At 42.4% G+C, this 25,371-nt stretch overlaps 1 protein-coding gene across 2 annotated transcripts in view; it reads left to right on the top strand.

Moving 5' to 3' along the window:
- The window catches only part of lamb2 (laminin, beta 2 (laminin S)), a 38,723-nt gene extending 14,514 nt beyond the window's left edge, over positions 1–24,209 (top strand). The window contains exons 3-36 of one of the 2 annotated variants that reach the window (XM_019863032.1): positions 820–989; positions 1,244–1,379; positions 2,405–2,478; positions 2,564–2,752; positions 2,962–3,025; positions 5,031–5,233; positions 5,332–5,452; positions 6,310–6,498; positions 6,623–6,802; positions 7,374–7,486; positions 8,142–8,221; positions 8,522–8,657; positions 8,736–8,894; positions 9,565–9,692; positions 11,059–11,191; positions 11,277–11,469; positions 11,632–11,775; positions 12,711–12,942; positions 13,180–13,349; positions 13,604–13,639; positions 15,005–15,229; positions 15,325–15,542; positions 16,122–16,218; positions 16,435–16,616; positions 16,708–16,898; positions 17,604–17,788; positions 18,466–18,707; positions 18,816–19,019; positions 21,202–21,346; positions 21,419–21,626; positions 21,740–21,881; positions 22,573–22,749; positions 22,826–22,985; positions 23,256–24,209. In XM_019863032.1, the coding sequence (XP_019718591.1) occupies positions 820–989; positions 1,244–1,379; positions 2,405–2,478; positions 2,564–2,752; positions 2,962–3,025; positions 5,031–5,233; positions 5,332–5,452; positions 6,310–6,498; positions 6,623–6,802; positions 7,374–7,486; positions 8,142–8,221; positions 8,522–8,657; positions 8,736–8,894; positions 9,565–9,692; positions 11,059–11,191; positions 11,277–11,469; positions 11,632–11,775; positions 12,711–12,942; positions 13,180–13,349; positions 13,604–13,639; positions 15,005–15,229; positions 15,325–15,542; positions 16,122–16,218; positions 16,435–16,616; positions 16,708–16,898; positions 17,604–17,788; positions 18,466–18,707; positions 18,816–19,019; positions 21,202–21,346; positions 21,419–21,626; positions 21,740–21,881; positions 22,573–22,749; positions 22,826–22,985; positions 23,256–23,392 (5,363 nt within the window). In that variant the 3' untranslated portion in view covers positions 23,393–24,209. The remainder of the gene's footprint in view (positions 1–819; positions 990–1,243; positions 1,380–2,404; positions 2,479–2,563; positions 2,753–2,961; positions 3,026–5,030; positions 5,234–5,331; positions 5,453–6,309; positions 6,499–6,622; positions 6,803–7,373; positions 7,487–8,141; positions 8,222–8,521; positions 8,658–8,735; positions 8,895–9,564; positions 9,693–11,058; positions 11,192–11,276; positions 11,470–11,631; positions 11,776–12,710; positions 12,943–13,179; positions 13,350–13,603; positions 13,640–15,004; positions 15,230–15,324; positions 15,543–16,121; positions 16,219–16,434; positions 16,617–16,707; positions 16,899–17,603; positions 17,789–18,465; positions 18,708–18,815; positions 19,020–21,201; positions 21,347–21,418; positions 21,627–21,739; positions 21,882–22,572; positions 22,750–22,825; positions 22,986–23,255) is intronic. The other variant, XM_019863033.1, reaches the window with a different exon arrangement.
- The last annotated feature ends 1,162 nt before the right edge of the window (positions 24,210–25,371 follow it).

Genomic DNA, 25,371 nt, shown 5'->3' with positions numbered 1-25,371 from the left:
AACTTAATCCCGCGCATAGCACGACGGTGCAGTCACACCGCTGTGCTTACAGTAGTGTGTCACACCATTGCTCTCCTTCTCTTATGTAAAAATAGGCCCAAACATTTGTCACCTGCAAAATTAAACAAAAAAAAAAAGAGGAGGTGAAGCTGCTTTCAGTTGCAGGATTGGTGTCATCCTGCAACTGAACGGTACCTGAATGGTATTGAAATTAGCGTGTTAGAAAAGTAACGCAATCACAAAAATAACATTTGTAAAGTTGTCATTTTGTTGTAACTCTGACATGTGAGGCATCACAATTTACACGGTAAAGTTTACTATAGCTTCACATTTTGGAAATAAATTACCCAATGTTGATCCCACATAAGCACAAAAGACGATCAGGTTCAATAACGATATCAGCGTCTCAACGTGTTCAATTGAAATATGTCATCTCGACTGCAATTTGCACATTTACATCGTTCATAAAAATCAATCCATCTGTTTTCTATACGGCTTATCCTGTTCAGGGATGCAGGTGAGCTGGAGCTTATCCCAGCTGACTTTGGGCAAAAGGCAAACTACACCCTGGACTGCTCGCTAGTCAATCTCAGAGCACATACTGAAATCAGGCAAGGTTACCACAACGCCATCAGTGATTTGTATTCAAGTTCGACAGGAAATGTATAGAATGCCATTAAAAGAGTTTCTTTGAAGAAAAAAAAAGTCAGTCGTATTAAAAAGGTGGATTGTGTTGCTATCCGGCAATCATGTTCTGCTCTGCTGCTTCCTGTGCACTGTGATTCATTTCCTGCCGCCCTCCCTCTCATCTACCTTCAGTCTTGGCTGCAGCTGCCGGCCAGGAGCCCGACCGCAACCACGGATGTGCCCATGGCAGCTGTTACCCGGCAACGGGGGACCTGCTGGTTGGACGAGAGAAGAACCTGAAGGCCTCATCCACGTGCGGCATGAGGAGGAAGGAGCCCTACTGCATTGTCAGTCACCTGCAGGTGAGTTTGGGTGCGTGATTGTGTCTGGAGTTGACATTTCACAAATATACATCACTATTAGAAGCACTCAAGAGCATTATTCTCACTCACACGGTTGAGAAAACTTGAAAGTTTGAGGCAGACATGCTTCATAAATACCTTTCGTAACTTCTACCTCATAGAAAAAATATTGGTCGATATGACGCCCATGTCAGTTTTTTTTTTTTTTTTTGGGTGACTTGCTCTCACCTTTCGACCCTTCAACCTCAATGCAGGAGGAGAAGAAATGTTTCGACTGTGACTCCAGACGGCCTTACGACCCCGTCTACAACACCATCAATCACCGCATAGAGAACGTGATCACCACCTTCAAGCCTCATCGCAAGAAGTCATGGTGGCAGTCCGAAAACGGTACCTCATTGTCCCCAGCCGTATGGCACCATCGCCTGAGCCGGAATAAAACGGAATCGCACAGAGGAGGAAAGAGAAGAACTGTGGTTATTTTTAGTCACAGATGCTTCTGCATCTCCATGACAACGTGGCAGCTTCTCCATGTCTATAGTGGTTTCACTCACTGGCTTGAAAGGTCATTGACTGTGTTAGTATGCATACTTGCAGGGGGGGGTGGAAAGGGGGGGGGGATTATCCTCTGTGCGCATATTTTCCATTAAAACTGAATATGTACATTAAAATGGAATTCTTTCTCTCTTTCTCTCTCTCTCTCTCTCTCTCTCTCTCTCTCTCTCTCTCTCTCTCTCTCCCCACCTTTTACCCTCCATGGAGCTGTGTCGCACCCTTCCTCCTTCCTTTTCCGACTTTTCCTTTCCTGTGCTTGTCAGCCGTTGATTAGAGGCTGAGTATGATTCACCTTTCATTGTAGACCATCCGGGGGGGATAATCTTTAGTCAAGTGAACTGTGGCAAGAATGAATTTTTACGTCCACCAGATTTAAGATAACGTTAGGACAACCGTGAGAAGCATGATGAATATATTCATATTGATGATGAATATTAATGATTAAAAAAAAAAAAGCGCCTTTATTATTAAAAGGGATTTTTTGCAAATTTATTTCACACTCTCAAAATACTGTATATAAATGTGGTAATGGGAAATTCTTATTATCCCTTCACTGGATTGGCACACAATTTGGGGGTCATTAAAGGTGCCAACAGCAACTAATGGGCCCTTGCAGCCCCAGCCCTGAGTCTCCTCATGATAGACATGCCCACTAAATTAATTGTTCGTTCCAGAAACGTCTCCACCTTTTTAAATGTTCAAGGTTTATCTTCTGACAGGATATCGTTATTGAGGCACTAATCTTTTATCGGTTAGAATGATTTTCTGAAAAATAGGTACAAATACTGCGGTATGAAACAACTATAATCTCTGCGCTGATAAAAAATGGAGACACGTATATACCTCTCTCTATTTTGCAGGAAAGTCAAATGTAAATATCCAATTGGACCTGGAGGCGGAGTTTCATTTCACTCACCTCATTATGACTTTCAAGGTAACTTCAAAATACTTTGCACCCCCCCACCAAAAAAAAAGAAAAAAAATCATGATTTTCTTTTTCTTTTTTTTTTTCCTGGCAGACATTCCGTCCGGCAGCCTTGCTGATTGAGCGTTCGGCCGATTTTGGTCGCACGTGGCAGATCTACCGTTATTTTTCCCATGACTGCGCCGCCAACTTCCCTGGTGTATCCCAGGGTGCTCTGCACAGCATCAACGATGTTATCTGCGAATCGCGTTATTCCGACATCGAGCCATCCACAGAGGGAGAAGTGAGTAAGGAATCACACTGGATTTCATTTGTTATATTTTTAATTGGGATTTGCTTATCATCGGATAGCTGTGGCCTAAAAAAACAAAAAAAACAACTTATGTTTCATGAACTCAAAATATCTTCAAAATTCTTAATTTTAAAAAGTTTATGTTTACTGTTTCCAACTTTCATAGTAAATTGTGCATGAAATGTTTGTTCCTGGTCTAGGTCATCTACAGGGTGTTGGATCCAGCCATCAGGATTGAGGATCCATACAGCCCAAACATCCAGAGTAGGTCTCCCTCTGGGCCGCTTTCAGATGTTATCAAATTCATCAAATTTCCACCAATTGCTCATTGTTCCATGTCGAAACATGAACATGATCAAACACTGTCTGACACAAGATAGCTGGCGAGACACACTGTGACATACTGTCTTAGCTGCTCATCCTCTCCCTCCCTGCCAAATGTCTCTTCTGGGACGAAATTATAAATGATTTCTGATCCCAAATGGTTGGTTGAATGAACGCAGCTGAAATCACCATCAATCAGACGTCAACCAACTTGGAAGCGACATAAGGAGTTCTTTTGACCCATCTGCACCACACGACATCTGCGCTTCCTGGCTGTGTGAACCATGCCTTTGTGCACACATGGCAAAATCAGTTGTTTGTGCCCCACAATGAGTAATTGTCTTGGACCTCATGTTAACGTCGTCCGCAACATGGGAGTTTCTCCCCTAAAACAGAACATTCAAGTTCAATGCATGAGCTGCTTTTGTCTTCTCGTACAATATTTAGCTGCAATTAAGTGACCCAAGTGATGACTCCTAAGCTTCCTCTCAAGCCGAATATTGACTCACTCAGCAGGTTAGTCCATGCATCACGTTGGGCCCGGCATTGCTCAAAACCAGCGCTATGACATTCATCTTGTCTGCGGATTGCTTTAATTAGGGGTATAATATTATACTACAACACAAAAGCAATAAGCAGAACAGGAAAACAAGAAATTAGCCATAACAGTGCACTGCAGACGAAATAATCGCATCATGGACTGGGAGAAGGGGAAAGTCATCATATCAGAAAGCAATAAATTCAAAAGATGGTTCAAGGAGGCAATCGAAATAAGGCCACGTGGAAATGGCACCATCAATGGTTGGAGTGCAGCCTTGACCGGGTTGAGGAATCTTATTTTGAAGGGTTCCCCGCCTTGATATGAAAGTTTAAGGTTAGTGCGGCCCAAGCTAGTTTGATATGGATGCTGTATGTGTTAGCACTACCACCATGCTAAATAGTTAGATCTGTCTCATTCGAAGGCCGACAGCTTCGGAACACTGGAACGAAAGCCCAACGTGACTTCTGCCCACAGTGTCCCACACCAGCTTAAATACACATGTAAAACACAGATGGAAACAACTGCCTTCGTCAGTGCTGCTAAATACACATTTAAACAGATAAACAACACGTCAGTGTGGCTGTCACCGGAGCCGGGTGCTCTGAAGCACCAGACCTGACGTTACACACGCACAAGAACAGTGAAAATGAGTGCAAGACGCTAACATGGAGCTGGCATGATTACATACACACAAGCGAAGTTTTATGTGTACGTGTTTGTGTTAGCGTTAGCGCCGTGCTAGCCGCTAGCCGAACTTTTCAAAGGTTATAAATTTTTTTTATTTATTTAATTTCATATTAAATGGCCACCACAAACACATGGTTTCTGACCTTCAACCAATCAATAACTGTGCTGTGACCCTCGCTCCAGGAGCCCCCAGGTAAATTGAGTTTGAGACCCCTGGTCTAAAGCAAGGTTTGGTGTAGAAGAACAAGTCCGTATTGGCTTTATATTTATATTTTACATCCCATGTTTTCCGTACAGAATGTAAATATTCTCTTGCTTGCTTTGCAGACCCTGAATGGATTATTACACCTCAACAATTTTTGTTGATACACTTTGGTCAGACATGGTGCTGATAAGGGGAGTAAATTTCACTTCATTCGGGATTTCAAGTCAATTCTCCCACACTTTATGTGAACTAACTAGTTCAAAGGACAAATCAGATTCTTAACTTTTTTTGGTGCGAATGCCACGCACTCAGCTCTGTCATGCTCTGTTTGCCCTCACCTCCTCCAGTGGGGGTTGTTGTGCACTCACTCATGTGTGCATGGTATCGCCCAATAGGGACTTTTGTTTATCACCACCTTGACGACCAGTCCAGTACATGAAATGATCCGGTTCAGTTCCATGTCCAGTTTAATTGAACCATAATTTCATGTCCGTTTTGTTTTTGCTCAACAGACCAGCTGAAAATCACCAACCTGAGGGTGAATTTCACCAAACTTCACACACTGGGAGACAACCTGCTGGATCCCAGACCTGAAATCAAAGAAAAGTATTACTACGCTATTTACGAGCTGGTTGTGCGTGGAAATTGCTTTTGCTATGGCCACGCCTCAGAGTGCGCCCCAATCGACGGCATCAGGGATGATATAGAAGGAATGGTGCGCATTCGCCGAACAAACAGATTTGGTTTTTTGCCTTCTAAAATCGACATCTCTCTCAGAATGAGTCCTAACGCTCCCTCAATCGGTGGTTGCAGGTTCACGGCAAGTGTGTGTGTAATCACAACACGAAAGGTTTGAACTGTGAGCGCTGTGAAGACTTCTACAACGACATGCCATGGAGACCCGCCGAGGGCCGCAACGCCAACGCATGCAAAAGTGAGTCCGCCACTGAAATACTGATTTTAAGATTCGCCTCTGAAATCAGTGGCGTGGAAAGTACAAGAACCTTTTCATTTGGAACAATTTCAATTGTGTCATGGTGAAATAAAATAGTATGTCTTTTATTTATTATATTTCATTTGAATGTATACGACGTTCTTCAATCTTATACAGTTGTTAGTCAAGGGGTTCAGCTTTTTTTTTCTCTCCCAATTTTCGAATCGCAATTTTGTGCTTTTGCACATCAAAAGAGAATTCTATTCAAAATACTTATTTTATATTTTACAGTATAGCGTAAAGTCATAGCAATGAGCATTTTTTTTTTTACATTTTACAAAAGGGGTTTAAAAAAAAAAAAAGAAAAAAGAAGACTAAATGCAGAGCGTTTTAACTAAATTATTATATGATATTTGAATTTCGAAAGGTATCTCTCAAAGTAAACTATTCGTCCAGCTCTGGGATTGAACTCACGCCAGAAAGAGCATCGCCCTTTACCGCGGAAGCCATTTGCTATAACCTGTACATGACTTCCTGCCAAAGCCTTTCTTTAGCTATAGTCTAAGAGTAATATCACTCTTAGACTATAGCCCCCCCCCCAAAAAAAAATCAATAAAATCCAATACTCGCAAACGATCTTAAATACTTTGCATTGTAAAAATTCACATTTCGAAAAAAGAAGATGGTGACACAGAGCCAGTAAGGATTCTAAGTGAGGTGAAAATGCATCTAGTAAATGATGAAGCCTCGTAATCAATCATTCCATGTTTTAAAAATTATCGAGCATTGCCTTAGTTTGACGGCATTTTCCGAGGTGTGTGCCTTTCGCCTGACGAGAGTGTTTGTTCGTTTTTCAGAGTGCAATTGCAATAGCCACTCATCAGTCTGCCATTTTGACATGGCGGTGTATTTGGCCACGGGCAACGTCAGCGGAGGCGTGTGCGATGACTGTCTGCACAACACGATGGGCCGAAACTGTGAATTGTGCAAACCTTTTTACTACAAAGAACCCTTCAAAGACATCCGGGACCCTCGGGTCTGCGTAGGTGAGTGCAATGTCTGCATATCTGATCGGACAATAGCCAATAGCAAATGGCATGTGTGAGCATGTACGATTCCTAAAGATCATCGCAGATCATCCTTAAACCCATCCCATTGTGCCTCCCCTAGCTTGTGACTGTGATCCGGAAGGCTCCGAGAATGGAGGGATGTGTGACAGCCACACAGCGCCGACGTTGGGCATGGTGGCCGGTCAGTGTCGCTGTAAGGCCAACGTTGAGGGCCAACGCTGTGACAAGTGTCGGACGGGCTACTTTGGCCTGAGTGCCGACAACCCTCAGGGCTGCCAGCGTGAGTACGCACAAGTGTGACATTGACTTCATCTACATGCTTTTGAAGTTGTGCTTGTTTCCCGCCTTGGAAGCCGAAGTCAATTTAGTCAAGCCCGTTTATTCAATTGAACTTTCACTTACGATTTAAACCTTTTACTGCCGTGAATTGTTCATTTCGATGCATACATTTTAACATTACTCTTTGGACCTATGCCAATCGCAGGGCTCACAAAGACGAACACCCATTCGTGCTCACATTCACACCTCGGAACAATTTGGAGTGTTCAAGCAGCCTGCCATGCATGTTTTTTGGAATGTGGGAGGAAACCGGAGTACCCGGAGAAAACCCACACAGGCCCGGGGAGAACATGCAAACCCCTATTTATTTATTTATTTGTGTAACTAACCATAATACACTCCTTTCAGTTCTGGGTTTTGTGATTCCTATGCAGACTTGCTTTGGAATGCGCAAAAAAAAAAAAAAAAAAAGAACAACACAAATATCTGAAGAATGACCTGATGGTATTTAATTTTTTATTTTTTATTTTTGAACAAGTATTGAAAAAAAGCTTCTGTTTTTCCTCCCGCAGCTTGCCGGTGTGACCACAGGGGAACGGTGGCGGGCAGCACCCAGTGCGACGCGGTCAGTGGCGACTGCTTCTGCAAGCGTCTTGTCACCGGACGAAGCTGTGATCAATGTCCGGTAAGGCGCTCACCGTCGTGCTGACGAAGGTCACCGGTTTACAACTGGCATTCTGCTCCCTAATTACTGAACTCGCTGAATGAAAATCACATCCTATTGACTCAGAGTTTTGCACTATTAGTTACTACTTATTATTGTTGACTTCCTTTCTTCAAGCTTGTTTTCACTGTCCGTCTTGTCCCACTCATCCAGGAATAGTGTGGGCAGGAATGTGAGCTCCTGCTTGGACTCTCTGTCTAAATTTAGTTGAGGCATTTTAGGGTAGTCCACTTGGTGTGGGTTTCCATCGGCCTAAAAATGGTCAGGTCCGAAAGTGGATCTTAACTTACATAAAACAAGAAATAATCATTGAGTGTGAAGGAGTTAAAGTACTTCAATGAAACAATGAAGCTGCCTTCTCAATGTGGTTGCTGCATCATCGAAAACACAACCACTCTTTTGGAAGAGAAGACAACTCACAATGTTAAATAACAGGAACCAGACAGTGATGATATACCACAAAGCTGTGAATGTTAGTCTTTGAGATTACAGGGTTGAATTCAATCTGTGTGACTCAAACACTTCTTTTAGAGAATGACGGGTGATGTTTTCAGTTGCCAAGATTTCCTCTCTCTATCCCTAGCCCTCGTTTTATCTGTTTATCTATCTCTCCCAGCCAGAACACTGGGGCCTGAGTCTTGACCTGAATGGCTGCCGAGGCTGTGAATGTGACAGTGGAGCTGCTCTGGATAACCAGTGAGTGATGTTAACTGAGCAGATTCAAATAAATTGAGCGTCGGTAGCCTCCTGTTTAGTCTGTGGCACTAGAGGTTAACATCCTCTTATTTAAATGGCAGCGCTGAGTGATAATGACAAATAACCGGTATATTTGGCGAGAGAGAGAGAGAGAGAGAGAGAGAGAGAGAGAGAGAGAGAGAGAGAGAGAGAGAGAGAGAGAGAGACTTGGTTAAGAACTAAAGTCGATTTGTGAATTTTAAAAAAATTAAACAAATTTATAAAAATAGTACTTTATGTAAAATCATGTGTTCTCCATAGCTGCTCCATCGATAGTGGACAGTGTCGCTGCCGCAGTCACATGACAGGACGCCAGTGTACACAGGTGGAGTCTGGCTATTTCTTCATGGCTCTGGATTACCTTTTGTATGAAGCTGAGTTGGCCAAAATGGGTCAGGTGAGATTTTTGATCGAAGGAACATCTATGACATGACACATCAAATTGCACAAATGAACATATTCGTCTTCGATCAAGGGCTGCACACTGGAGGCCAGGGAACACCAGCAAGGGCGTCCAGCCACATGGACAGGTATTGGGTTTGCCCGCATACCCGAAGGTGGCACTCTTGAGTTCATCATCAGCAACATCCCTTATTCCATGGAGTATGACCTGCTCATTCGCTATGAGTCACAGGTGGGTGCATTTCAAGAGCAAAGTGTTGAGACACACCTCATCAATTAATCTGGTTGTCCATTATCTATTACCCATCCATTCATCCATATTCTGATCCGCATGATCCTCACAAGGGTCGCGGGGAGTGCTTCAGCCTATCCCAGCTGTCTCCGGGCAGTAGCCAGGGTACACCCTGAACCGGTTGCCAGCCAATCGCAGGGCACACACAGACGAACAACCATCTGCGCTCACACTCACACCTTGGGACAATTTACAGTGTTCCATTCGCCTGCCATGCATGTTTTTGGAATGTGGGAAGAAACCGGAGTACCCGGAGAAAACCCACGCAGCCACAGGGAGGACATGTAAACTCCACACAGGGAGGCCTGAGCCGGAATTGAACCCTGCACCTCTGCACTGTGAGGCCGACCTGCTAACCAGTCGACCACCAGGCCGCTATATATTACCCTTAAATCTTAATTCTAAACGTTTGTGAGTATTTTGGGAATCACAACTGCTGTCCTTAATAAATAGAAAGGCATGTTTCCCAGATGATTGGAAGCTTTTATTGACACAAAGTGCAATGTTACTTCCTGTTGGTGTAATGGCCAGATATTTGAATATTTTTGTCTGATACAACGATCAACTTTGTAGATGACATCCATCGCCTCATAACATTCATCTATTCCAGATGCCCCGGGACTGGGAAGAAGTACGAATCACAGTCGTCCGTCCAGGCCCGATTCCAACCAGCAGCCCCTGTGGGAACACAATTCCAGATGATGACAAACTAGTTGTCGCCCTGCCCGCTGGAGCCAGGTTTGTTGCTCTAGCGCACATGCACACACTCAACCACAAAACTTTGGGATGGTGGAAAAACATTCAGAACTACTTATGTGTGAAGTATTTATGGTGTAGAGTGTTGCGACTGCCGCAGAGCCTTGCTGACTTTTTTTTCCCCCCTCATATTCACATCAGCATAGGTCGTATTTATTCATTCATGTACATTAGAAGTCATACTGTTGCTGCTTATTGTGCTCATTGTTATTGGCTAGTGTTATAAATAACGTAAATTTGCTTTTATACAATTGGAATTTCCCCATTGTCTGGCCAAGCAAGACTAATTCAATTTTTCTGTTGTAGTCTAAAAAGCTCCCCTAGGAGAATTTCATTGATTGACATATCTAATATAGGACATTTAAAAGTAAACAGGGGTCTCTGTATTCTGATTTCTTATCTATGCAAGATACATTCTTTTCAGTATTCAGTACTTTGGATACTGTATATATTGATCTGGAATGATAAACATTTCGCATGTCATCATGGTGCAGAACTCTTTCAATGCTAGCCATGAAAAAAAGGGCATTCTGACTGATCTTTTAAGGCTCACAAAATATTGGTAAACACAGAAACTAACAACTGAAAGATTTGACCCTCTTCTGTCATCACATAATTCTTTTTCTAAATTAATATTCTTTTTTTGCAATCAGCATTCGAGTGTGGTTTAGTTTAATCAAATCACATATTTTGTACCAAAGAGCGCAGAAAACAAGCTTTTTGTGAAAAGATATATTTTATGCAAAACAATAAACTTTATAATTATTTTTGTTTTAGTGACGCATCAAACATCCTTTCCTACTATAAAATACCAGGAGCAGCGATGAAAATGTGCTTTTACATTTGACAAACTTTACAAACGATTTGCGCGCCATTTAGTAATAGTAGTATTTTGTCGCGTGTGTGCATCGTGCCATTCAAGTATTTTTGTGCATGTATGTACATTATTTAAGTGCTTCTACTTGTAAATTTAAATATTTACTCTCCATCATTGCTTGTAACTAAGAATTTCCATCAATCCACCATGTTCACAAGCATTGTTTAGACATGTGGTGATCAAAAGAGACGCAATGCTCCCATCTGCTGACTATAGTTTGCATCTTATTTACTTTCCAGGCTTAAAGGCATACTAAACTTATTTAGCAAATTTCAACAGTAAGCAATTACCGGTATTATTTTCTCGAGAATCAATGTGGAAACGTCATTATTGTTCACATACGGTTAATGCCTTTAAAAACGCATTTTGCTACTTACTGTCGACTGAAAATGACATCACATGCCACTCAGGGTAAAAACCAATATGACTGTGGGATTTAATCTTTTTTTTTTTTTTTAAACATATCCTTAGGTTCATGGTTCCTCCTCAGCCTGTGTGTCTGGAGAGAGGTGTGACATATACCATCCGCTTCGAGTTCAGACGCTATCAGGACGCCAATGCTGTCCTTAATGGAGCGGCCAACGCCATCCTCCTCATCGACTCTGTGAGGATGATTCCTTACTTTTGTCTCATTCGACACGATAACATTGTTCCCCGGTCACTTTTGTGAGCATGCCTCTTCGCTCCAGATTGCCTTGATGCCTCGTCACTCTTCCATGGAGCTCTTCAACGCCGGGGACTTGGCTTCCAGCAACAGGAAACAGACCTATGAGCGGTACCGCTGCCACGAGGGGTCGAAGAGCGTGACCCACCCTTCCATGACTGACACCTGTGCTAAGCTGATCGCAAGCATGTCGGCTGTTATTAACGACGGGGCTTTGCGTGAGTACGGAGACACACTTTTAATTTGATTCAATCATGGTACAGTGAACCCATGAATTCCCCTCGTCGCATTTCTTTTTCTTTGTGAACCCATCCTCGGGTGTTCACGAATAAAACTCAACAATTGTGGTCATCTGTGTTACAATCTGCGTTTCCCTCCAGCTTGTAACTGCGACCCCCAGGGTTCCATCAGCTCAGTGTGCGACGTCCGCGGGGGTCAGTGTCACTGCAGGCCCAATGTGATTGGCCGACAGTGCGAACAGTGTGCCCCAGGAACTTACGGTTTTGGACCCTCGGGCTGCATTGGTGAGAAGAGATCTTTTTAAACTGAGGCTCTATTTTTCTCGTGATCCATATGGAGGCTACTTATGGGCGATTAGCGTTTTCGACATCAAATCATGTTGTTTTACATTTGCAATGCATTAACTGAGATTTTTTCTTATTATTATTCTTTCTATTTCTTATTCTTTTTTTAAAATACTGTTATCTGGTTACATTTTAAGTCAATTTAAATTTGAAAAGCGTTTTTCCAAGATGAGGTAGAAGCCAAATTAACATGTTCAGACTTAGTCACGAATTGTTTTACCAGGATAAAATTCATGTTTGTAAATTTCACAGGTCTGAATCAATAAAATAAAATAGAAAGAAATCTTGAAGGTTCTCTATACCTTCTGTAAAATGATGTGTTAAAGAGGAAAAAAAAATAACCACCTTAACCCTTACAAGTTTGAGGAAATGCAATATTTTGCATCCTTGCACATGGATCTGGGTAACTTCTGACATAACCCGAAACGTTTTTGTAATTGTTCCTGTTTTGAAAATGCACGGTTTGGGGTTAAAAATAAATACAGCAAATGAATAAACAAATGAAAAAAAATTTGGACAAACCCAAATGTGACCAGAGTCTGAATAACTGGTACATTCTCCACTTAACCTTGAAGTACTACAGTATATAATTATACAATAAGTATGATTTAACTTTTAATAATGTCAACATAATACAATAATGAAAACAACTGTGAAATGCACTACATTTAGTCAGTGGTTATAGTTTCAGTATGTCTGCATTACAGTACCAAAGTGTGGCTTACTGTACACGAGCGCCATCTACTGGCGTTCATCATTGCGCATTCAGAAAATCCCACACCTCAGTCCTCTTTATTTGAAATCTTGAAATGCAAAATCGATCCATATCCATCTTTCATGTCATACTCGTCCCGTTTCATCCTCTCTCCGTGCAGCCTGCGGTTGCAGCGTGGAAGGCTCGGTCACTCGGCTGTGTGACAAGTACACCGGGCTGTGCCAGTGCCGCCCCGGAGCGTTTGGCCAACAGTGCGACAGATGCCAGGCAGGTCACTGGGGCTTCCCCAACTGTCGCCCCTGCCAATGCAACGGCCACGCCGACGAGTGTGACCAGAGAAGCGGCGCGTGCATTCACTGTAGGGACAACACCGGAGGAGACCAGTGCGACAGGTGACGTCTGACTGTGACATGTCACCAGACAATTTGTTCCTGTTTAATTTATTAGGGTTGCGATGCACAAATAATGAGAACCTGTAACCTGATAATCTGATAAACTGTCCACTGTAGTAACCGCTGTCCCAGAAAAGGTTAATGGCAACCATCAGAGAGCGATTTTTTTTCCCACGCCTTTACAAAGTGCAGAGTTTACCAAATGCTCTGACTGTCTCGACTTCACCGTTTCTGTAGGTGTGCCAATGGCTACTATGGTAACCCAATCCTCGGCGTAGGAGCTGGCGGCTGGTGTCGCCCGTGCCCCTGTCCGGACGGCCCCACCAGTGGACGGCATTTTGCAGCATCCTGTTACCAAGACAACCGTAACCGGCAAATTGTCTGCAACTGTAACCAGGGATACACAGGTAAACAGATTTATGATGAGCTGCTCTAGTTTTGAAAGCTTTGACAGCGTGTTCCGCTCATTGAAATGGTAAATTGAACCTTCTGAAGTGAACGAACAGAACAATTCCATGAAGCGAAAGTGCTGGATTTAGTATTTTAAACTTATGGTTTCACTTTTTCTCCAGAGCAAGATCAAATGATGGCCAATTTTAATCTGGTACTTTAAATATCTAACGTTTTGTTGTTTCCTCCCTCCCCTGTATTACTGGTACAGGGATTGTTAAACGCTCCAGGCTAACCATTTGTAAACGTGAGTAAAAAAAAAAAAAAATTGGAATTCAGCACTGCCAACTGCACCACAAGTCTGTCTTTATTTTCCACCATGTCCTGGCCATGCATGCTTTGCTTTCGCACCCTGTGTGGTCCAAGGTGCTCAGACATGCCTCCACCAATGTGTTTTCTTTGTGAGCGGCTGTGCTGAGCATTACGTAGTACCGTGGACACTGCTATTAAAATGTCAGCTGACCACTTTCTGAGGCTTACATGTGTCTTGTTATGGTATGTAATTGTACCCCATTGAGATTTCGTATCGAAAGCGTCATGAGACGTTCGTTTGACTGTTTCCCGCAGTCGCAAATAAATTGTGCTTCAACTTGTGTTTCGGTATACTGTAGGTCTTGTGGGGTACATCGTTGGTCTTTACAACCATGCATTCTTACTTTCTGAACCTGTATGTGGATGTTTTTTTCCCCCCCCCCATTCAAGGATCTGACCAACATGTCCTATTTTGTTTTGGAGTGGGGGAAAAAAAAAATTTTGTGAGGCAAGTCTGTGATTGAAGTCAACTCTGTTTGAAGAACTGTTCATTCTTTATCTCTGACTTTGTAACATTGGAAATCACCTCCACAACCAACAAAAGAGCTGATACTCCTTTACTTTTGCCACTCGCGTCCAACTTTCATCTTTTCCCCTCTGAAGACTTTATGAATGTGACCGTTTCATCTTTCCCCACCTTCTCATTCCCTCTTTCTCAAATTTCCTCTTGTCCGCCCTTCTGCCAGACTCAAATATGCCAGGTATTTTTCCAGTCACGCATCACGGTGTGGCACACAGTTGAATCTGACTGGCATTCAAACGGTTGTTTTGTGTGGCGAGCACAGTTTAATGTAGAACAGGTTTACATTGGGTCTATGTCCTTGATCGGCTGGATTGGCAAGGATTGAAGGGCTGGTTTTGCGAGCTATACCCGGATGCGACTACTGTACATTATTGTAATGCTAATTAGCTATCTGTCTGATTAGTGTACAAATTAACTGCATTTACTGCGTTCTCCCAAAGAGACACTTGGTCTGCTCTGCGTAAATTCATTCTCCTGGGTTTGTTTGAGAACCGACCTTTAAATGCCGCATTTACAGTACTGACAAGTTCATTCACATAAAACGTAAAACGATTGTCTCATTTCAACAAGAAACTTATTGCATGTCACCCTCTTGAACCGAACTGTAACTTCTCAAATTGAATCTATTGAACGTTAAAACGTACCGCCCTGGAATTGTATCGCACTCCAGGAATTCAGCTACGTATCGAATCGTCTTTTTAATTGGAGAGATGGACATCGCGATGAACAAAACCGTTTCCTCCAGTCTGACCGATCTGCGTTTTTCTCTCAATTTAGGTACTCGATGTGAGGCGTGTGCTCCCGGTTACTATGGCAACCCCTCTCAGCCCGGGGGAGGCTGCCGGCCGTGCCAGTGCAACAACAACATAGACATGTCCGACATTGACGCGTGCGACCGGCGGATCGGCGAATGCAGGAAATGCCTTTACAACACGGAAGGACCCGACTGCGGCATCTGCAAAAGTGGTTATTTTGGAGACGCTTCAAGACGCAACTGCAGGAGTAAGTCACTTTTTGACCCTTCCTGCTGCCCAAACATATTTTTTATTTTAATATAAATAATGAGATGCTTATCCCCCCTCCCATGCACACTTTAGAATGCATATGTAACTTCCTTGGTACGGAGCGCAGCCAGTGTATGGAGCGTGAGGACTGCGTGTGTCAACGGCAAACAGGGCAGTGCCAATGTCTACCAAACGTCATCGGTCAGACGTGTGACCACTGCTCCCCCGGCCACTGGAACCTGGCTAGTGGAAAAGGCTGCGAACCCTGCAGTTGTGACCCCCACAACTCGGTCACCTCATCATGTAACGAGGTACATACGAGTACACACGAAATGAAACATCGCAGCAGAAAAGTCAGTCTGACTTGAACTTGAGTTCAATACACATTATTGACTATAAAGCAGAAGTGGTACGGGATACAAAATATGAAATGTGGGGCTGTTCTGAGCACACGTCTCGAGCAAGACACCCGACACCAAATGTAACCTGATTTTGTGAACATGATTATTTGTGGGGCGCAGTGGAACCTCGAAGGACCATCTGCCTCGGGATATTGGTCAACCTCCTCTGTTTGGATTTTGAATTTCAGAACGGACAAATAATGGAACTACATATAGTCTGTTTGTTGTGGCCAAAACCCGAGCTGCAGAGTTCTATCTGATGTTCTTTTGAGGGAGTCCAGTAAAAAGACCATAACAGAGTTTTTTTTGCTTTTTAATCTTAGTCGGTCTAATGACGCAAATAATAATGGCTTAGAACTCCCCTCCCCACCCCCCACGCCAAAAAAATGTTCAAATTCTCCTTTGTGTAGCAGCAGAAGTCAAGAAGGCCACACTACTTGTAATTTTGTAAACTTCCACTTTTTTTCTCCATTTTGTTTTTTTGTTCAGTTTAGTGGACAGTGTCAGTGCCGCGATGGATTCGGTGGGAAAACCTGCACAGACTGTCAGGAGAACTACTGGGGAAACCCTCGGACACAGTGTAGAGGTCAGCACCATGAGCCAAAGTAATATACATCTTGATGCCACAAGATGGCATCAAAGCACTACTTTTGTTGTAAATGAAGCTGCTTGACTCACTTCAACATGATCGTTTCTTGATCCCCACGAGATGGTGGCAGAACATATTTGTCTCTATACCACAAATAGAATTATAAGGGCGCAGGTGTTGACTTCATTTCCTCTTCTCTGGCCCTCTTAACAGCTTGTGACTGCGACTGGCGAGGCATTGAGACGTCTCAGTGCAACCGAGTCACAGGTCATTGCGTATGCCAGCAGGGGGTGTCGGGTGTCCGCTGTGACCAGTGTGCCCGAGGTTTCTCTGGCGTCTTCCCCAACTGCCAGCCCTGCCATCAATGCTTTGGGGACTGGGACCGCATTGTCCAGGTGCAGTATCTTACTTCGAGGTTTATAGTTAGATCGGGTGGGATGAAATGTCAAGTCATCAATGGAGCAAAAATATTCTCTCCTGCAAAAGGATCTGGCGGTGCGCACCAGGGCTTTGGCAGAGCGTGCCCATGAGATTCAGACCACTGGCCTTACCGGCCCATATGAGAAGGCTTTCAGGGACCTTGAGGAGAAACTGGCCCAAGCTCAAAGTATCGTCAACTCACGCAATGCCACTGCTGCCGCCGTTACCACTCTGATGGAGCTGATTGAACAGCTTAGGTACTGGTTCCTTTATGACTTCAAATCTTTTACTCAGTGTAATGCATACAGATATCGCTCTCAGGTTTAATATGTGACAGCGCACACCATACAAACTGTAGTTCCTACAAGCGTGGCCATCCCTCTAATACCATTGTAGAGGGAGGGGGCAACCTGAACCAGTTGCCAGCCAGTCACAGGGCATACATAGACGAACAACTATTCGCGCTCACAATCACACCTAGAGACAATTTAGAGTGTTGCCATGCATGTTTTTGGAACGTTGGAGGAAATCGGAGAACCCGGAGAAAACCCACGTAGTTCCCAGGGAGAACTTGCAAACTCCACAAAGGAAGGCCGGGGCCTGGAATCGAACCCTCCACTTCTGCACTATAAGGTGGACATGCTTCTAAAGCTGTCAATAGCAGTGAATTAGGTAAAGATGATCTTGCGTTCGGTGGATGTTATGTGGCAATTAGCGTTCAAGTCGGCTTTAACGTGATTGCTCCACAACTTTGTAAGTGTCCTTGTTTATCTTCTGGAAGCTTTGCCACTTCTCTGCTTTTCTATATAACAATATAACAATTTCAATTACATCTTGATAGTCCTAAATGGATTGAGTAGTATGTTAGTCTCTGTTGCGTCAACTTTGTTTAATTGTATATTATGAATCACAACATGTTTTATGACTAATATCCACTTACAACTACTTGCCTTTTACCCTAGATCTCAGATCGGCGACACCACCGACACATTGAACCGTCTGGAAGGAGATCTGACTGTCGTCCAGGACAGCAACTCAGAAGTAAGCAAGGAGCTGAGTTCTCTTGAGAGAGAGGCCAGAGAACTGAACCTTACCTCAGAGCAGCTCCATCACCAGCTTGATATCCTAAAAAACTCCAATTTCCTAGGTGAGCTTATTATTATTATTATTATTATTTATTATTATTATTATTTAATTTTGCAAATATGTCATGATAAAATCGTTTTCATGAAACTGTATGTATGTATTATACCTGTACTTTAAAAATGTATCGTTCATGTCTTAAAAAATTGTGTGGTGCCAACTACTGAGATACATTGTTGTGCTTTTTTTTTTTTAATTCCAATTTATATCATCATATTAAAGTTATAAACCACAGACATAGACATTGAGGATTTACAATAAAAAACATAACTCAAACAACAGTTTAGATATCAACCAAACAGAAACATACCAATAGAGTAACAGATTTCATTGGATTATTTTTCCTGATTTGCCAGACCACTTGTTGCTAGTCAAAGTTCTTAAATTTTAATCACAAAGGCCTAACTCACTGATTTAAAAAAATAAAAAAAAATTAAAAAAAATCACATGCCAGCCTGCCCACTCGACTGTTTGAATGACAAATGAGGGACAAACTAAGAGGAGCATTCCGAGGAGTGAGGACAGTAGGACAAGTTTATTCATACACCTACGTTGCACAGTTAAATCAATACTCTGTATTAAATATAAAATTCAGATGACTAAAGATGCACTCTGATTCCTAAATGTCTGTAATTTAAAAAATGTGCTGTTTCTCCTCTTTTGTTATCCCCTTTCTGCCAGGCGCATACGACAGCATTCGTACCTCCTACAACAAGTCTTACGACGCTGAGCGACGTGCCAACCAGTCGACCGTGAGCAGGCCCAGCACAGTCAGCCAATCGGCAGACACCCGCCGTCGCACCGAGCGCCTCATCTCTGCTAAGAAGGACGACTTTAACCGTAGAAATGCCGCCAACAAGCGCTCGCTGGGAGAAATCAAGACCAAAGTCCAGAATCTGGACTTGCGGAAGATCAACGAGAAGGTCTGATCTTGGTCGATGATAAGTATGAATGATGCTGATGTGTAACCGTTATTTTTATGCATATGTAAACGTTATCATCAATGGAAAAAAAAAACTGTCCCACAACAGGTTTGTGGTACAATGGACGACGCTCCCTGTGCTGAAAGCCCTTGCGGAGGTGCGGGTTGCCGTGACGATGAAGGGAACCGTCACTGTGGAGGCCTAAACTGTAACGGTGCTGTGGCGGCAGCTGACAATGCTTTGGAGAGAGCCAAGCATGCAGAGAAGGAGCTCAACAAAGCCATGGGAGAAGTGGAAGGACTCGTTACCAAGGTATGGAAGCACTCCAGTTCGTTATCGTTGTCAGGATAGCATCATATCTGTTGCCACCCAAATAGATTCGGAGAAGTCATATTGGGAGTTGTGGAATGGCATATAATTGAAACAGTCAAAGCATATCTCATCAGGATAAGACACTCTCAATTACAACAAATATCTGAAAGAAAACCATCAAATGTCAAAATCTGTGCGCAATCTCAAATGACTTCTGAGATTTTGTCGGCCTTGTGCTGGTCTTCAAAGGATGCCAACGCAAGAATACACTTGATTAGTTTGAGTGGGACCCGCCAAGATAGCTCTGGTCAGAAGATATCAACCAAACAGAAACATACCAATAGAGTAACAGATTTCATTGGATTATTTTTCCTGATTTGCCAGACCACTTGTTGCTAGTCAAAGTTCTTAAATTTTAATCACAAAGGCCTAACTCACTGATTTAAAAAAATAAAAAAAAATTAAAAAAAATCACATGCCAGCCTGCCCACTCGACTGTTTGAATGACAAATGAGGGACAAACTAAGAGGAGCATTCCGAGGAGTGAGGACAGTAGGACAAGTTTATTCATACACCTACGTTGCACAGTTAAATCAATACTCTGTATTAAATATAAAATTCAGATGACTAAAGATGCACTCTGATTCCTAAATGTCTGTAATTTAAAAAATGTGCTGTTTCTCCTCTTTTGTTATCCCCTTTCTGCCAGGCGCATACGACAGCATTCGTACTTCCTACAACAAGTCTTACGACGCTGAGCGACGTGCCAACCAGTCGACCGTGAGCAGGCCCAGCACAGTCAGCCAATCGGCAGACACCCGCCGTCACACCGAGCGCCTCATCTCTGCTAAGAAGGACGACTTTAACCGTAGAAATGCCGCCAACAAGCGCTCGCTGGGAGAAATCAAGACCAAAGTCCAGAATCTGGACTTGCGGAAGATCAACGAGAAGGTCTGATCTTGGTCGATGATAAGTATGAATGATGCTGATGTGTAACCGTTATTTTTATGCATATGTAAACGTTATCATCAATGAAAAAAAAAACTGTCCCACAACAGGTTTGTGGTACAATGGACGACGCTCCCTGTGCTGAAAGCCCTTGCGGAGGTGCGGGTTGCCGTGACGATGAAGGGAACCGTCACTGTGGAGGCCTAAACTGTAACGGTGCTGTGGCGGCAGCTGACAATGCTTTGGAGAGAGCCAAGCATGCAGAGAAGGAGCTCAACAAAGCCATGGGAGAAGTGGAAGGACTCGTTACCAAGGTATGGAAGCACTCCAGTTCGTTATCGTTGTCAGGATAGCATCATATCTGTTGCCACCCAAATAGATTCGGAGAAGTCATATTGGGAGTTGTGGAATGGCATATAATTGAAACAGTCAAAGCATATCTCATCAGGATAAGACACTCTCAATTACAACAAATATCTGAAAGAAAACCATCAAATGTCAAAATCTGTGCGCAATCTCAAATGACTTCTGAGATTTTGTCGGCCTTGTGCTGGTCTTCAAAGGATGCCAACGCAAGAATACACTTGATTAGTTTGAGTGGGACCCGCCAAGATAGCTCTGGTCAGAAGTTTTTTTTTTTTTTTTTTTTTAATGGAGTTTTCTTTTGTCAATATTCTTCACATTTTTCACCAAATACCCTCTAGTTTTAGGTTTTCTCTCGAATTAAATTGGTTTGCTGAGACTTTTTTTTCATTCTTGACATTTTTGCAGTGTCCAACTTCATTGTCAATGACTTTTTTTTTTTTTAAACTTCCTCCGTATGGTGTGCAATGCAAAAATATACTGCAGAGTGAGATATTGAATATCTCTCTAGGGATTGTAATGACTACCATGAAAACAATGACATTTTGAAATGTGATACATTTTATTTTGTAAAGCGGCTGCACAGAACCAAATCATCTGGAGCCATATACATTCTTAGGGTTGGCTTGAAACAAATTTTCCAATTTAAAAAAATTATCTGGATCCAGATGATTTTATTTCGGTCAACCACTTCACAAAATAAAACTGAGAAACTTCAACACGTTTTTTTTTTTCCAGTTTTTAATTTTAATTTAATTAAAGGATAACACGTGATCTTTCACAAATCCAAACCCATTGTTCTTTATCTGCAAGACAGCAAAAACTGATGAATTATAACAATAAGTTGAAGTCATTGTATTGTTTCGGTGAGGTGGCGGAAGCAAAGACCAAGGCAGAGGAGGCCAGGGGGAAAGCCCAAGCAGCTCTCAACAAGGCCAAGGCCACCAAGAACCAAGTGGAGCGCTCCAACAAGGACCTGCGAGACCTTATCAAACAGATCAGGGACTTCCTCCTGCGTGAGTCCACTCGATTGAAGACGTCATGACGACGACTTCTTAACTTGAACTCGTCTTGTGCCTTTCTCTCAGAGGAAGGGGCCGACCCTGACCATATCGAGGCGGTGGCCAATCGTGTGCTGGAGCTCTCCATCCCCGCTTCTCCTCTCCAGATCAAACATCTTGCGGACGAAATTAAAGAGCGCGTCCGCAGCCTCTCCAATGTCGATGCCATCCTGGCGCAGACGCAGAACGATGTCCGTAAGGCGGAAAAACTACTACTGGATGCCAAGAGGGCAAGGTATTTGTCATTGGTCAATCAACCAGCCAAATTTAATTGGTATCGCACCTTTCATATGCAGTGATTCACATTAAAAACACCTTCTGTGTGCATAACGCTGTGCTGCTGTGCAGGCATCACGCTGAAGGTGTGAAGACCACCGCAGAGAGAGTGAAGCAGGCCTTGGTGGATGCTAAGACTGCCCAGACATCTGCAGAGAAGGCCATCGCCAGAGCCAGAGCTGACATTGATGACACAGAAACCCGCCTGGCACAGGTAACCAGAAGTACCCATACTACTGTTTCAATATGATCTTTTTTTTCCCCATGTCCCATAATGCTGATAGAGTGGAACTTCCTGAGTCAAACATAATCCTTTTCATGACACAGGATGTTCTAATTTCAAAACAGTTTTCCAATAGGAATAGAAATGAATTGAATTCATTCATTTCCAGGCTCCAAGTGTCACAATCACACAACCTCTTAACTGCCTGTGAGAGCATTAATAACATTTTATTATTCCTGACTGTCATACAGCTATAAAAAGTTGAACATTGTCATGTGTCATATAAAATATAGAGTGAAACCCCTGTTTATTGTCGGGGATACATTTGGACTCAGCCATAATAGGTGGAAAAGACAAATAAAAACGTTTTATGTAGTAAGAGACGCATAAAAAAAAATCAAAAACACATTTTAAATGTATTTGAACAATTAATTATTTGTTTCTGTAGAAGTGGCGTGTAACAATTTTAGAATGGTTTCATGTTATGTAATGGTTGTATCCCCTAATATCTGTGCTGGCTGCATCGATTCAATTCTCACTCATGGACGGTCCCTGAAAGGGTTAATCATGTGTTTAGTGGGTTTTTTTTTTAGTTTTTTTTTTTAAATAGTCTTACTTTGGTTTCAAAATTGTAAAACCACCGTAACTGACTTTCACATGACTTGCACGCGAACCTCCACAGATAGAATCAGAGACATCTAACGGTGAGCGGCAACTAAGCGAAGCCATAAACCGTCTGAGCACGTTGGGCCGTGAGATCAATGTGCTTAAGACCAAACGCGCTAACAACAGCATGACAGCAGCTCGGGCTGAAGAGACAGCCACCATGGCACGAGACAAGGCAAATGAAGCCAAGCAGGTATGTGTGTCTATCACTCTGTCCGGGCAAATGTTGCCTCATTACTCACATACACTCTCAACTTTTAATACTCAAGATTCTAGATGGACAGCTGACCGATAAGTACCATGAGGTGAAACAGCGTGTTGACACCAAAGCCAAAGCTGTTCAAGATGCCAAGACGAAGGCAGAGAGCCTCAGGGACGAAGCGAAACAACTACTGCAGGACGCCCAGAAAAAGTTGCAGAGACTAACAGGTATTTTTTGTGCATATCAAGAAATAAATTGTGGGCTCAAAATGGCTATATTCAAATTCAGGAGAGTCATTACATTGTCTGTGATTGGCTGTCGACTAGGCCCGCCTCTTGAAAAGTCAGCTGGGATAGGCTCCTAGCTGACCTGTGAACAGAATGAGGACAAGCACTGTAGAAAATGGATGGATGGATTTTCATGTAAAAAAAAAAAAAAAAAAATGACTGAATGTGTATTCAATGTTGATATCCCGCCAAAATATTTTGCTCCCGCAGAGCTGGAGAAAAACTACGAAGAGAACGAGAGAAGGTTGGAAGGGAAAGCTCGTCAGCTGGATGGCTTGGAAGACAAGATGAAAGCAATCCTCAATGACATCAACAAACAGATCCAAATTTACAACACATGCCAGTAGTAGACGTCACTTCTGGGCTGACTTACTCTGCACCCTGCATGTCGGGTGGAACATGCCAGAAAAGCAGCATGTGTGCAAGTTGTATTGGTTTTCAGTGTTTAAAAAACAATCTGGAATTGTATGCTTGTAAATGTGAGTCCTAAATATTTAAAAAAAAATGTGTGTGTAATTTAAATCACAGATGTCAAAGTCCAAAGATACGAGATACAATAACGTTTTTTTTTTTTCTTATTTGGAGGCAGCAGGTAAAAAAAAAATGGGAAGCTTGTTTTGATCTTTACTCACCACGTTTGACCTGCTGGAATTTATACATACTGACAACCGCTGAGTGGCTTGGTTTTGAACCGATTACGGTAAATCTAAACCGTCATGTGTAACCCACTCCTGGTTTTTGTCAGAATCGAACGGAAGCCAATAAGGAATGTCTGAAACATGTATTCTGGTAATCAACTCCCAAGATTAAGGGCGATATTAAGAACTGGTGAACTGAACGTATAGTATGACACTTGTCAGTATTCCATTACAGTTAACATAACTGTTGAATTTTACCAGCCTTATATTTCATATTCCTCAGAATAGTTTCAATTTAACAATACAAACATGTTTTACAGTACAAAGGTGTGTTAGGGCCACACATAAATAATTATACACTATTATAGTTATTATAAGAATAAATTGTAAAATGTATTTCACATCATAACTTGACACTACATTCAACATGTTTGACAAAATGTGACATACCAAAGATGAGAACAAAAGTAATATTGTACTATTGAATTACAGTGCCTTAATTTTGTCAATAAAGGTTTTAAGTCTGTATTTATTTAATTGATTTATTTATTGAGTATTTTTTTCCAAACTTTTCCAAATCTTGCGTACTAATCGTCGGTTTACATTACATAAATGTCTTACTTCTTGCAAATCGACATGTTTGAATTTGAACTCAGCTCTTCCTTCTTTAAGTGCTGCTTTTACAGTATTTATTTAATTTTTTAAAATTACTATTTTTATTGAGATGTTACTGAGCTTACGCGACATGATTGAAAAAAAAATACCTTTGCGTTCCCAGACAAAGGTTTGCGTTGTGACGCAGTTAGGGCTCCGTACAGATATGTATTAAATGAACAGTGATCTGTTGACTTTGTATGCCAAGTAAATGCAAGTACTGTATGCTTCTATCCTTACACTGCCTTAATATGCCTTAATACTGCACAGATGTCTGATTTTCATCAAAATATGTTTTTCTTGCGCTGAAAAAAAAAGTTACTTTACAAAAAAGTTTGCATTTGAGAAGGGAGCGCGCACACGCACACACATAGACCTGCCAAGTATTACTTAATACCGGTAATTTGCTTCATTTATTGACCCAAATATTTTGGCATTCATCAAGCTTCATGTAAATAAAACAACTAAAAAAAAAACAACACGATTTCGTTAATTAAATGTGTGTCTCTAAACCAGTGGCGGATACTGCTCTGTCAAGGAGGGGAAGCTCAATTTCGGTCTACGTCATAAAATGTGTCCGTTTATTTATACGTGAATTCTACTCTCCGTTCCTTTTCAAGAAAATTATCTGTGCCTCTGTCATACAAACAAGGCGTCTTTTCCAGGGACTTAATTAGTGTCCTACAACTACAGGAACTACAATAAAACCCACCAGAAATAAAAGATTAATTTGTCGCTAGTTGTTTATAACAAAGAGTGTCGCTAAAATGATTAGGAGAAATCTCCAGCTCAACTCAGAACAGAATGCGAATTGAAAATTTGCTCACACGGATGCCTACACTAAGAGGTCGGTGATTGGCTCATATCGATGTCAATCAAACTGGCACACAGGCTCAGACAGATCATCCAATCTGATACTGTACAGAAAAGCCTGGCGTCCGGTACCCTCCCACTGCCATCCAGTCCCAGAGACGCCGAGTGTGCGTGGGCGGGACAAAAACCAGCCTGTATCCAATGACTCGTCTCCGTTCAAC

Source organism: Hippocampus comes, unplaced genomic scaffold (genome assembly GCF_001891065.2).
Source record: "Hippocampus comes isolate QL1 unplaced genomic scaffold, H_comes_QL1_v1.1 scaffold1, whole genome shotgun sequence".
In the NCBI taxonomy this organism is placed as follows: Eukaryota; Metazoa; Chordata; class Actinopteri; order Syngnathiformes; family Syngnathidae; genus Hippocampus; species Hippocampus comes.
This window is presented reverse-complemented; position numbering and strand designations above follow the sequence as displayed.